The sequence below is a fragment of the Aulonocara stuartgranti genome, assembly GCF_965226115.1.
Source record: "Aulonocara stuartgranti genome assembly, chromosome: 13".
Lineage (NCBI taxonomy): Eukaryota > Metazoa > Chordata > Actinopteri > Cichliformes > Cichlidae > Aulonocara > Aulonocara stuartgranti.
This window is the reverse complement of record NC_138949.1, coordinates 17,212,908-17,227,065: the sequence shown is the minus strand read 5'-3', so window position 1 is coordinate 17,227,065 and position 14,158 is coordinate 17,212,908. Positions and strand designations below refer to the sequence as shown.

Genomic DNA, 14,158 nt, shown 5'->3' with positions numbered 1-14,158 from the left:
TTGGAACATCTGCTCTATGTTTTATTAATAACACACACACACACAGAGCGAGAAGGGACAGTGAACAAGGGGAATGCTAATTGGCTTACACACAAACACACACATACGCACATTGTCAGATTGCCACACTGTAACTAAACCTCAGCTCCTCTCACTCCTCTCCCTCGTGCATTTGCTGCTAAAGGGAGGCCGAGTTATCATGGAAGTGAAACAGATTTCAAAGAAGACAAAAAAACAACAACTAAAAAAACTAAAAGCAGACTGGACCATATAGGAGGGAGCAAGGTTTTATAACCTATAAATAAGTGATGTGCCTTACCATTGCTACTCCCCCCTCGACCCTGACTTTGCTGCCCCCACCATCCCAAGCTCGCTCCTGCTATCTCGCTAAATGGGGGAGGGGAACAATGAAAGGAGTATGAGTGACAGATAAGTAGATCCTCATTAAAACTCTGCGCTTATATCATCCTCCGCTCTAACCCTCCTCTCCTCCTCTGCATCGAGCTCTGGAAAATGATAGAGGAAGGGAGAGAGGAGAGGGAAGGTGCTGCTCATTGGTTATTCCTGTTCTCTGACCTAACTTGACAACCAGCTCCAATAACAAGACAAAGAGGGATGACACAGAGATTTTTGCCAGAGACCAGGATGCTGACAAGGAAGTGAACTGTCCTAAATTGGCAGATAATGGGCCTGCTGTGGGCCGCTCTGTAACCTCCTCCGCCTTTCAGTGTCTTTTTTTCCCTCTCTCTGTTTTACAAGCTTTGCTGGTCAGCAGCAGGGTCGGATGTACCACTGTAACACCTTCTCTTTATTTTTTGTTTTCATGTGTAACTCAGTGAGTCACCCTGGAAAAGCTCTTTACCCAAACAAATCGCACAATTTGCTTCTTAGGACAAATAGACCTCAAACTATAATCAGACACGGCGTTTAAAATAACCAGCGCGTCACCTGATTTAAAGTACACACTAGCATACCCAGCGGATTACTTTTGAAAACCAGTGCTCAAAATACAATGAAAGGTCATGTAATATGCTTTTTTATTTATTCAAAAGATTTTGGTTTATTCATAATCTTCTATAAAAAAAAAAAACTAATGGAAAAACCTGAATCTGGAAAAAAACAAAACATTTGCAGTCCAGTGTTTTTTTTTTTGTTGTTTTTTTCTAAAGCCACATGGACTTTGGAGTGCATGGAGAGGCTCCCTGCATGCTTTCAGCTGCAAACAGGAATTAATCAAGAGTTAGGAAATTGCAAGTACAATACAAGTGTGTTAACAGTCTCTTTAGGCACTGGAGTCTCTGGAGTCCCATGCCAGGACCCCTGAAGAATATGTCATTTCTTAAGTTTGAATGGATTTAAGACTACATTATTCACATTAGCACTTCCAGTCGAACTGAAACAGACAATAAATAATGCTTTCAAATTAGATCATTAGTACTGTCACTGTGATTCGGGGAGTAAACAGAGCTACCCAAGTTAACAGGGCATGTTCTCCCCAAATGGTTTCAAATAAATGTCAAGAGTGATTGTCATAAAGGTGTGTGGAGATATAATCTGGGGTTGCGTCTCTGAATCAAAATGGAAAGGAGAAAAAAAAAAGCAAACATGGAACTTCTTGATGCCAAACGTGATCTAATAAAACAGAACGGATGCTGATTTGGGTTTATTATTTGGTCCCGTAATGCTTGGTTGAAGACTGGCCGTACAGCCCATAGAATTCAGCATGTCTGGCTGTCTGCGATGTTTCCATCAGTCCCCTCATGGGAAAATGCTGCAGTGGCTGACTTGCAGGTAGAGGGGCATGTGGGGCAAACTCCTGAGAGGTCACAGAGGGGAAGGTGTCCGACGCTGGGTACGGAGGCCGGGCGCAAGCAGCAGGGGCCCTGGAGCAGCAAGTACACATCAGTACTTTCCTCCCTTCGTACACGGCTTGTTGTGAGGCACCAACACTTGAGAAGTGGGAGGATGGGAATATGGTTCCTGAGTGGTGGCTAGAGCTGGACCCTAGACCCACCATGTGATGGGCTGAAGTATCTAGGAGCCGACTATGACCAGGGCCAGTGTGAGGATTCTGTGAGAGGACTTCAGAGGCATATACAGATGATGCCCGGTGACCTTGGTTGGCCAGGAAGGGTTTTTTGCTGCTGTAGAGCAAAGGTGGAGGATTCTGGGAGTTTTCTGGGTTAGCCTCCAGGAACGCCATGCTGTATTTCCTCTTCTGTATTCCTGAACTAGTCCCCAACTGGGAGCTAGCAGAGCTGCTGTGAGACTGCACAATCTCCAGAAGAGGCGACTCATTGAACGGTTCTGAGAATGACAAGTAGAGGTAGGACAGAGAGATGAGTGCTAATTCTAATGATAATACATCTCTGAAAAACTCATCTATAGTTATTTTTCTGTAATTTAATCCTACCCTCCAGCATTTTTCGCAAGTTCTTCTCTTTTGTTGACAGGTCGGACAGCAAATGATGAGAGTGGAGCTGGCCCACTCTGACTGGAGGGATAATGCTATTCAGATGTGAGTTTGACCTGTAAAAAGAAACACAACAGTAAAATCATTAGTATCGAATTGTTAGAGACACTCTGCACTTTGAGATTTAAAAAATATAAATATTCTTTTTTAAAGTTGGCTGTGATTAAATTTGGACAAGATGATAGTGCTGCGAAGTTATCAACACTACCTTAGCTAGCTTGGTTATTTCCATTGGTAGCTCACTGCATGATTAAATAGGATGCAAAGTTTGACTGTAATCATTGCACCAGTTTAATCATTATTAAAACTGATACAGCTACAAAATTGGCTAAACAGACAAACCTGTTTTTACAACAGACTGTAAAAGTTCTGGTGCCAAAGGTTGGGCATTTTAAAACCCAGTTTGAAGTGGCCATTGTAAGAACTTTTTGGAAATATCCCCTTGTTGAGTCTGAAAACCAGTGACTTTCAAGTCTAAATGCTCCATCAGTTCCCAAAAGCAAACAAGCACCGACTCACCCCTAACGATAACATGTTGAAATGCTTAAGTTAAAAATAGTCCAACTTCTTTCAACAATAAAATGACTAGTGTGACTTTTCTCCCAGTAATAAGGTCTAGCAGAGTTAGAAGCTAATCTGCCTCAACACAAGATTTGCGAATCGACATGTTGAGCACAGACCTTAGAAAGTTTGTCAACTTCACCTGACTAACCACTGGTGATGTGAAGTCAAGATAAAACAATTTTCTACTTTGAGGGGAGGTCACTACCAATTACTGCACAGAATGGTGGTTATTGACATGTAAGAGCTCAGTAAATACATCGGTCGGTTAGCTATGCAACCGGAACCTGGCATGTCTGCTAGCAATCAACCATCAGCTTTAAGTGCTAATCACTTCCTGTGTAGATGCAGCTTTAGATGTGAACTAGCTGACACCTACAAATGAGATAACATGTTTTTACTGAAGTACGAAAAAAAAAGTACAGCCATGCTATACCTCTTGACATAATACAAACTGCAAACTTAATAATGGATGTTTGAATGTTTAGTCGTAACCACTTGTAGCAGATGGCTGCCCCTCCCTTAGCCTGGTTCTGCCTAAAGTTTCTTCCTGTTAAAAGGAAGTTTTTCCTTCTTACTGTTGCAAAGTGCTTACTAATAGGGGGTTCCTTCATTGTTGAATACTTTCTTGAGACAACTGTTGTTGTGATTTACATAAATAAACCTATACATGAATAAACCATCAATTGACCTGCTACTAGGGTTGCCAACTCCCTGAAAAATAAATAAGGGACACCTCGTGGCCAGGGCCGGGCGACCCAGTTGTCTTCACCCTTCCCAGTGTGGTGAATTTTCTAGCTCTTTTTTTGTGTGTGAAATTATTTTTTTAACCATTTGACTTGAAGTTGATTTAAGTAGATGCATATTCTATTCTTTGTGATATGAACACATGTGAAACAAATGATCATTTAGCCATTTATTTTTAGCTCAAAATGACAACATTAACACATAAAACAGGTCTCTTTCTTAAACAGAAGCCTGTCATGCTTAACTTTTGAGAATATAAGTAAATCTTTCTTTAAAAGAACTCTGTCCTGCTTAACTTAAAATAATAGAAAACAATAGAAAGAAAAATATTCTTGTAACAGTGCACATTTAGTGCATTTAGTACAATTGGCTTCAGTTGAGGTATTATTTCAGCTTTTCTAATGCTAATCAGCTGCTCCTGTTTGTAAACCCGCTTGTTCCCATGATTACGCATCATAACTCATCATCATTATTCATCTATGTATTACTTTTATGTATTAGTCATCAATTTGTTGTAATCATCTATCCTTGCAGTTGTTTATTACACAAAATAAATTATATTATCACACTTCTGGCCACATAGCGCTGATATTCACTGCACATGCCCATATTAACGTTTTCCAGCCAGGTGTTTTCCTTTTCCCATTCTTCCCTTTCTCTGAGGGGAACAAACATTGCTGCTCTAATGCTGGGCTCACACTGTGCGATTTTTGGCCCATTTTGAGCCGATTTTTGAGTGATCGGACCGATTTTGGCCTTCATCGTGCGTCGTGTAGTATACGTGGGGTAACGAGAAGTGATTAACACCTCACGACCAGCTCCCGATCATCAATCGCTCGTGAGGTTCTCACCACAGCCGCTCACACTGCTCGCGCGCAAACGTAAACGTTGGTGAAAAAGACGGCGCAGCACGGCTGTGCAGCGTGTGATCTGGACACAAGCGATGGAGGCACAACTTGTAGAACTTTGGAAAGCTCATCCGAGCCTTTTCGATGTGGCATCACAAAATTATCACGACCACAACAACCGTGAAAATAGTTGGATTTACATTGCTGCTCAATCACAGCTGCCTGATCAATGTTTTTCATTAGCAATTTAGCAAAGTTGATGGTAGTGGTGTGTCTGTGTGAGTGAAAGACAGAGAGAGCGAGCGACAGATTTTCTGTTATAACCTTCATGTTATGGAGGCACAGTGTGAGCACTCAGGTCGCATCAGAGCATCGGGCCGTATAGTGTGAGAGTACATCGTGACATACGAACTTCTAACCCCTGCGAGTCAATCGTGCAGTTTGAGCAGGAGATGAATAACGTGACTGAAAAAAAATCGCACAGTGTTTGCCCAGCTTTAGGTGTACTGTCATCCGAGACTTGCACCGCAGAGTCGGCGTTTGTTCCCCTGTTGGCCATGCTTCTTGTTGTGGTCATCTGTTGTCTTCCGGTATTTTCTCCGCAAGCGACCTTTCCTCGACCAATGAGATGAGCGGTAATCTGAATTGTCATACTCGAATTGTCATAAGTGTGCTGTCAGCTCATTGGTCACAAAGCAGGAGAGGGGCTGGGAATTATGTTTTCCAACAAAGCGTTAATTCCATAAACATTTATAGACTACTTTTGATTCTCACTGTATTACGGGACAAAGTGCGTCCCTTATTAGCTCAATACGGGACGTGTACTTTTGTTTCGAAATACGGGACGATTCCGTATTTTAAGGGACGGTTGGCAACCCTACCTGCTACCTGTAGCTAGCCATGAGGTAGCTAGCTACAGCGCTATGGTTAGGCTAATATTAGCATATTAGGAAGATGTAAGATGAGGCCTAAATTGTTGTGAATAAGACTATATACTGAAAGTCCCCGACAGCCAAAGATAAATGTCACCATATGGCAGAAAGAAGACTATCGGGAAAAACTTTGCAGCCAAGTGAACGTCTGAGGTGAACCCATCCACCTCAGACTGGACATCCACACCAAAATCATGCTGTCCAGGGGACTGTAGATCCATTGGCTGTAGTGTGCAGGGTCAAAGTTTAACTTGCTAAAAACACTATGCATAGTGCTAAAAAAAAGTTGTTGAGGCCAGGAGTGACAAATGAATAGTTAAAATCACTGCAGCATGTTAGAAAACTGTGAGGCTCACCCAGTCCCACCATTAAACAAGCAAATAACATGTGGCAAGGAGACAACCCCTCCTGCTTATGATCAGGTTTTTGAAATAATTCATCACAGAGTATTTTCCATTTATACATCATAGGGGAAACACATGGGTTTATCTGTTCTACTGCTGTTTTCTCTGACCTTTGCTTATATTTCGCTTGCTTGACCTCTGTTGGAGTTGTTGTTGTTTTTTGCCTGCTTTTATTACCAGTACACCCGCTAAAGCTACATTTAGCTAATTCCACTGAAAACAACGCAACAGTTGAATGTTGTACAAGGACATATTTGATAGTTTGGCTGTTTTTCTCACAATGAATAAAGATGATGATCAGTGCACTAAAAAGCTTGCATGAAAACATCACTGAGTTAGTCCAAAGAAATGAATATCTTAGAATAACTTCTTACCTGTCCATGAGGAGCTGATAAGGTTTTGTATTCTGAAATGAAAAAACAAAAGTTTCACGGGTCATTCCCACACACCTTCAAATGTCTCACTAACAGTTATTATAAGATGCATCAGGGTTTACTGCGCATGCTTTCATATCACAACATCATTTTATATCCCTCAAAAGTATCACTGTCTGATGCAGATGCAAGAACTGTGAAAAGGGGTCATAGAGATAAAGGTTCATGTTCGATAAATAGAAAAAACAATTTGCAGATTTGTTGTACCTTCATGAAATTCAAACTGCCTGCTTTTTGGAAGAATGTTTGCACTGAGCTCAGGAGTTTTTCTGCTTCGTGGCGCCTCTCGTTGAGCTGCAGCACCTGCTGGGAGTTCTTCCTCACGTACGAGTTGTAGGTGCTCTCCAGCATCTGCATGGTTTCAGCCTGGTTTGCTTCTAGCAGCGCATGCATCCGCTGATACTGGGCTCTTGCACGCTCTTTCAGTTCAGACACTGCATCCTGTGGTCACAGGATACACAAGTATGCACGTTTACACGCAGAAATGCATTTTTAAATGACTAAAAGTACTGATGTTAACAAACAGATACTACAATTTTTATTAACAGACACACAATTTTATGGAATCTATGCTGTTCTTGTTCAATATGAAAGTGGGAAAGTCGTTTGTTAAATCCATTTTCACTTTGCTGCACCTGCCAGTCATAGTTAAAGTTACATTTACCTTTGATTTCCCAAGAGTGAGAAACGGTAGAGTAATTTCATTACAGCAGACAAAATTATAGCACAAACCCCCATGCTGATAACATTCACATAACATTCGGAATTGAAAATGCACCTTCATCAGTGTCTTGTCTGACTCCAGCTTGTTGAGGTGCTCATCGATGTTCTGAACACGACCTTCCAGTCTGTCTTGCTGCCTCATTAGCATGGCCTGTGGAGGAATGACAGATAGGATGGATTAGATAGGCGAACCACAACAAGATGCCCTGAAAATTAAAAACAAAGATACCCATACATTTAGAAACTCTGAAAAACTTGAGCCTCGGCTGTGACCGCAGCATACCTAGCTGCTTTTCACGAGGCATCGAGACAACTTTCTCCACAGTCAGCTGCCAGCGACATGAACATGCATTTAGGCATTCGGAGAGCAAAGGCAAACATGGCTGCACAAATCATTCTCTGACTGCTCCAAAGTTTGACGCTGACCCTGCTGTGTCAAATGAGCTCCATTGTTGGGACAAGCTTACTTCCTCTGTGGGTACACAAGAGCCAAGAGCCAGTTAAAAAAAATCCACTGAACATAATCCTTCCCCATTTACTGCAGAGGCTGGGAATCAATCTGCTGTCACAGACTGACAACTAACTAGAAACAGGGGAGGGCAGGTAGACTTTTTAATGAACTGTTTCTGCATTGGAAAGGCCGCGTACCCAAATAAGAGAAAACCTGCTGTCATGGCAACAAAGTCTTGTGTATGTAGTCATATGTGAAATCTCATGTGTATGTAGGGAGCGGGGGTGCCTCACTACCCCCCCCCCCCCCCCCCCCCCGCACTTTCTCATTTTGCCACATGCATTGCTCCCATTGTTTGCATTGGCCTGTGTGTCAGTGACAGATTGTCATGTCTGTGTGCACAGCGCCGAGGTCTCCTCCCTCCCTCCCAATGAGCATGCACCCGAGAAAGGGGACGAGAGGAAAGGCGATGCTTGCACATGCCAAGAACGGATAGAAAGAGAGTGAGAAAGACATACAAAAAGAGAGCGAAACCAAAAGAAAAAGGAGAAAAAAAAGTTTCGCCCAAAAGAGAGAGAGATAGGGAGAATGAGGACATTCCTGTGGTCTCGAGTGAGTGAGTCTCAGGGTAGTCACATTGTGGTATCACAGCAACAGGCCTCTTCAGCTGCTTGCAACACTCACGTTGTGCTGTCTAATGGACATCCACAGGCTGGCCACTATAGTTTACCACAGTGAACACTTTCAACAGTGTATATAGTTTCAACAAAATAACAAAGAAAGACTCTAAATGGCATAAAATAGTAGCCAAATGTACCATAATAACTCACTTATGCTTGTTATCAGAACAGTTCTTTTGAGTGAAGAAGACTACTGATTTGTCCACCTAGGAAACAGCAGGAATACGTTTATCTCCCCTAACACTCAAAGGAAGCAGAGTGGATTATATGACATGTATTTTGGGCAGCTGAGAGTAAATGCACTGACATGGGAAAGACCCAAAAGTGGTATTTCTACTGCTTCAGCATATTTTAAGGCTGGCCACAAAAACTGACAAAATTTCTATCCAGGCACTCATTTTGGGACAGCGTAGTAGTCTGGTGGTTAGCACTAGTGCCTCAAACCAAGAGGGTTCTGGATTTGAACCTGGGGCAGGGCCCTTGTGTGTGGAGTTTACATGCTCTTCCTGTGCTTGTGCAGCTTTTCTCTGGGAGCTTTAGCTCTGCACCCGAAGTTAACGCCGCCTATACTGGCCCAGGACACTCTTCCAAAACATGCTAACTCTCGAGACTTCATTCTTGGTTAAATAAAGGTTTAAAAATATTACTAGCCACCAATTTTGCTCTGTTTTTAGTGTACTCCAACCCCTATTTGTCTTCTAACTGCTTGTTACTGTTAGCTAGTCTCTACATTTGTAAACTTTAATGTGACTGAGATACTCTGCTATTTGATGCTGAGCAGGCAGTGGACAGCTGGTTTCTCAAAGCTGTCTACAGCTGTCTCCTACAGCTGGAAAAGTAGTGGATGGGAGTGACCCAAATAAGTAAAACCGGATCAATTAACTGAAAGATGCTCAAAAGCTCAGCTGAACTGAGGGAACTGCCACTGACACTTGAGCTTCGGAGTCATTTCTATCAGCGACATCTCTAACATTACACAGTTTCTGATCCACGGTAGCTATAAAACTATCGATGAGGGAAGCTTTAAGTGCTGAGAAGGAAAGACACTGCATTTCGTTCGTGAATTAACTGCTGCATCACCCTGCAGTGCTGACTATGTTTTTAAAAAATTGGTCCCACAAGTGAAATCAAGAATACATTTTTATGAGTACAGCTTAATGGGCTGTTATACTGACACCTATAGAGTGTGTGTGCAGAAATAAAGTGAACTGTTGAAGTAAGCCCTATATCATACAGCCATGCGGGTGAATGTAATTAACAGCTGCACTTGCAGAGGTTTTCATATCATTCATGGAAAGAACAACAATAAGTTCAGCAAGGGCTGCAGCAAGCCCTGTACCACACACCTCGAAGACTATTCTTCTTAATTCTCCCAATTAAAGTTGAGGCACATTTCTATTAAGGACTTTACAGTTTAAGCATTATTAATGCCTCGTGTTGGTTCATGTTCCAAATGACTTGTCAGAGTCGTTATCTAAAGCTTTTGGTGGTTTCACCATAACATATGAAGTTCTGCTTTGTGCACCAACAATGAGATCACATATAGAAACCACGAGCACACTGTGATGTGTTCAGTTAGTGGATTTTACATGTTCACTAATGAAATGTTGTTTTGAGTGTTTTTCTCAGATGCAGCTAGCACTGAGCGCGAACACTTCTCGTGTAATTGGCAGGGCTTTACGTTGAAAATCAGCAGCGTAGTCTTTAATCCTGTTTCGCACAGTTGTAACACATCCTACACCTGTACTCCATCTCAACACCACATCTTGCTTACACAAGAGGCAGTTTAGTTAAACACTCCTCTTCAAACAACCTGATAGTAACCGTAACAGCTGACACTACCCTGCAAACTGGTGGACTTGTGTCAGTTGGCTGCCTGTGTTTCTTCTTTCCTTCACTTTTTCATGTCCTGCCTCCTCAGTGCCTTTGAACTTAAGACGGTGCACTGGTATTATTCATCACTTTGGTAACACGGCGCACACGAGCTCAGTGTGAATGCTGCATTGACAAAACAGGAAAGAGCACTTTGTTGGGTTATTAGTATCGTAAATGGTGCGTGAGCTGCTTTATGTGAGCTGGCTTCACATTATAGCAGCAGCTTTTCTGTGTCTTGATGCTTCTGCTCAGCAACTCTGTCTTCCTCTTTTTGTCGTGTTTCCTCCAATTCCTTTTTTTTGTCTTGTGTGTTTGAAATAGCACAGAGGGGCTGGGGCAGTGTAGCAGCATGAAAGCCTACCTTTATCAAGCTTAAGCCCGCCAATGATCACTTTCCCCACTGTCCTATTTAGGCATCCAGACACCCACAGGTTGCCAGGAAGCTCATGTTTAAATGAGGAGCCTCAGGCTCAATGAACAGAGAGCCTCTTTCACAATCAACTGACAACTATTCCCTACTTCTGATGTCAGTGGCCTGCCCTCAGTATTCTGGGTATCTGACTCACTCCAGCCCAGATACACGAAGCTTCAAACAGCAGAGCTTCCATGAGCGACGGTTTCCTGCTGAGGTGCCTGAGAAAGCCAAGGTGAGGTTGTGTGGGAGGGCTCCTCCTCCGCTTGTCCCAGGGAGAACATTACTATTATATTACGCTTCTTTTCTCATCTCGAAATTACCAGCATGTCTGCAAAAGGTTAATGTAAAAGTCTCCTTTGAGAGCCAAAGATAACTAAAAGATACAAACATTGCTACGTCGGTTTTGTGTCTTTGTTTATCCCAAAAGCAACAAGAGTGCTGCCCGGGGAATTTAAGACCAAAATAGACCACAGCTCTGCGAAGGAGAACGACCTCTCAGCAAATAATGACGAGAAGACACTGTGGTCTCGTATTACTTTAACAAATGACCCAGCACACAAGGAGCACAACAGTTTTTGCTATTAACACTTTTTTTTCTCAATAAATCACTGTGTATTATATGCCTGAAGGTCCAGGGATGGACAGTGTGACTCCACAGTGCAATATGCTCTGTGAAAATACAGTTGTGAAAGAACAGAAAGATGGCTGGGTGTGTGCATATGAGTGTGCACAGAGAGCAGCTGTGGAAAGGGCTGAACAGACATCTTTTGTCCCAATAATAGCTCTGAACCAGGGTCAACTGATTTAGAACTTACCCTGGAAAGAAATATGTGTAACTTTCCCCAAGTGGAATAATGCCTTCACTAAATAGTATCAAAAAGACGACGAGAGGGCAAACTGTAAAACAAATCTGCTTCTGATTGCGTCCATAGATAGGGAGGAGAAGGGAAGGAATGTGTTTAAGGTGTGGGTGGCTGTTTTTACACCTTGCTACTTGCGTTAGTCTTGAGAAAAGCAAAGAAACAGAAATAAAGTGAGGAAAACCCCACATGGCGGTGGCAGCCATGGCATGCTGGCCCTCGTTTCTTTACGCATCCTGAGGTCAAGGCTGCCAAGACACGCTCATTATTTAATTGTTGCCAATTCGTAACCAGATTAGGATCTATTTTGCTCTTACTCTCAATTCATTTCCACCTCTTCCTCCCTGCTAAATGTGCCTAAAATAGCATTCCAACCCTGGAACCCTGAAACTGATCAGCTAACATAAACAAACTACACGCGTTTCCGCCCCTCACCGCACATAGGTCATCGTTTCCGGTGGATGCAGATTGCATCACAGCACTTATCCGAAGGGCACAGCGCTGCTAATGGGAAGGCGTGGCGGTAAAGAGTGGGTGGTATGATCAAGGTTAAAAGCAGCGTGTGTGTGTGTGTGTGAAGTATGCCTATATATGTGTGTTTGTGTGCTATCCATGTACCCAGAGGGGTGGCTTTCACCTGTCCAGTCCTTTTACATCAGATTAAAGAGGAGGGAAAGAGAGAAGGCCTTTATAGACTAGCGAACTGAAAGAATTACCCATGAATTGTGTGCACCAAATGAAATCTTTTCATTGCCCTGTAGGAGAGTGTGTGTGTATGTGTGTGTGTGTGCGCATTTGTACCTGCATTTGTATGCGTTGCGTATCAACATCGCAGACTGTGTGTCTTTGGTTAGTGCAGTGAGAGATGCAGCAGAACGGACACAGAGCCACCTGCTCTTCCTCACAGTGGAGCAGCCTGTACTCCTCGTGACTGGGACAGGTCCAAGCGCTCAGCTCCTCAGCATCGACTAACAGGTGTCCCGGCGCCGCACACGGCTGCTGTAGGTGCGTCTGGATATGAGTTTGGCAGCAGGGCTCCTTACAACGCAGACAGACTTTCCGCACGGGCAGCGGGGGCCCTCGTCTGCAGAGGACACAGTGCAGCACAGGGGGGGCTTTCTCAGTGTTCAAAGCATTGAAGCGCTTCACTATGTTGGCGAGCTTGAAGTTCTTCTCCAGTGTGGGCTTCTGGTCGTAGTCATGGTTGCACTCTGGACAGCGGACCGCGGCGGTGTCTTTGGCCCAAGCCTCAGAGATGCAACCCTTGCAGAAGTTGTGCTTGCACGGCAGCTGGATGGGCTCGTCGAAAACATTCAGGCAAATGGGACACAGAAGTTCCTCTTCGAAGCAGTTTTTCCAGCTTGCATCCATGACCTCGGCTGAATCCAAACTGATGAAAAACAAAACAAAACAAAGGAAAGGCTTAAGAACTGGTTTAAATGAACCACTGCTTTTTAAAAAAATGAGCCTATTACAGTTTAATTTTTACTGCACTTATATTCAACTAAAATGGCACAGATTGGAAACAGGCCAAACCAACACACAGGGCACTGAGTTACAGGCTTATTAGGAGTGCATTACAGTGGCACAGCAATTAACAAATGAAGCTTAAAGTAAGTAGTAACAACCTGCTTTTCAGAGCAAAAGAGTGCCATTACACTGAAACCCAACACCAAATATATATAAATATATATAAATTACATTTCTTCATATTTCAGGGTAATGTTTGGCTTCGCTGGGGAACAGGACGACACAAGCTGTGGCGTTTTGAGAGCGAGTGGGAACTTGACACTGAACAACAAATGTGACTCTTGTCAAATAAACTGTTACACTGACATTTTATTACGCGAAGGCACTCCTCGGCTTTTCTCACAGCAACCCACAGAAACATAACAGATGTATTCTTAAAAGAAAAGGCGTAACGTTACCAACTATTTCTCTTCCATGTCGTCGGCAGACTCCGGTGCACCTATAATACCGTGGAGCTTGTCATCCAGTCCGCGGTGAGATCCTCGCTCCTCTTGCTTCAGATTACAGCCTTCTGTCGGTCGCAGCGCTCAAAGCCGGGATTTTATAAGAGTCCCCCTCTGGTTTTCTCGTCTGGTTTCGCTTTCCCGTCAACTCTTCTGAGTAATATTTTATGGTAAGTACAGGCAGGATAGTCACTCGTCGGAAGAGAGTGCAGTGCTTCCACACCGACCGACTGCCGACCTCCAATAACGTGACCCGTCACGGAGTTGATACACAGGCGGGGAGGAGCCGGTAGGAGGAAGGCGAATGAACGGCCACAGCAAACTCTACCGGACAGACTGTAAAAGACCAGGAGGCGTTTGTGTGGCTCTTCATGCTTTGAAGCAGAAGAAGAGTCTCTGGCTGGGACAAAGCAGAGCCCGACACCCCCAGCCCCAGGGGCCCGTGACAGGGTTGGTGCATGTGGGGAGGAAAAGAGTGGAAAACATGGGAAGGTAATGTGGAGTAGATTTCAAATTAGTCACTCTTTTTAGGTAAAAAATAAATAAATAAATAAATTTTAGTCTTTTTTTTTTCTTACATAGCGTTGTGAAATGTACAGTGATGAGTGTTAAAACTATGCAGTGACGCAGACATCCTGTAAAAGTGTAATATGAAGTGAGCGTGGGGGCCAGAGGCAGCCCTAGGTTGACTAATAAGATTAGACTTCTTAAGAAGAGTTTGCACAAATATTAACAATCTATTTAAAAGTATATTTTAATAACATCAGACTGTAAAGCTTATT

At 43.2% G+C, this 14,158-nt stretch overlaps 1 protein-coding gene across 1 annotated transcript; it reads right to left on the bottom strand.

The window, feature by feature from the left end:
- Nucleotides 1–1,025: 1,025 nt before the first annotated feature.
- trim8a (tripartite motif containing 8a) lies at nucleotides 1,026–13,831 on the bottom strand. Its single transcript, XM_082557693.1, has 7 exons — nucleotides 13,332–13,831; nucleotides 12,205–12,793; nucleotides 7,178–7,273; nucleotides 6,607–6,840; nucleotides 6,340–6,371; nucleotides 2,414–2,529; nucleotides 1,026–2,307 (listed from the first exon to the last, which is right to left on the bottom strand). Exons 2-7 carry the CDS (start codon nucleotides 12,772–12,774, stop codon nucleotides 1,667–1,669), a joined length of 1,689 nt encoding a protein of 562 aa, XP_082413819.1. The 5' UTR covers nucleotides 12,775–12,793; nucleotides 13,332–13,831; the 3' UTR covers nucleotides 1,026–1,666.
- Between the last annotated feature and the right edge of the window lie 327 nt (nucleotides 13,832–14,158).

Excerpts from the sequence above, each read along its gene's own strand:
- trim8a (XM_082557693.1), bottom strand. The coding sequence starts at position 12,774 with ATGGATGCAAGCTGGAAAAACTGCTTCGAAGAGGAACTTCTGTGTCCC. Across the intron at positions 7,274-12,204 it reads CGCAACGCATACAAATGCAG|GCCATGCTAATGAGGCAGCA; the intron begins GTACAAATGCGC and ends ATTCCTCCACAG. Across the intron at positions 6,841-7,177 it reads CAGACAAGACACTGATGAAG|GATGCAGTGTCTGAACTGAA; the intron begins GTGCATTTTCAA and ends CTGTGACCACAG.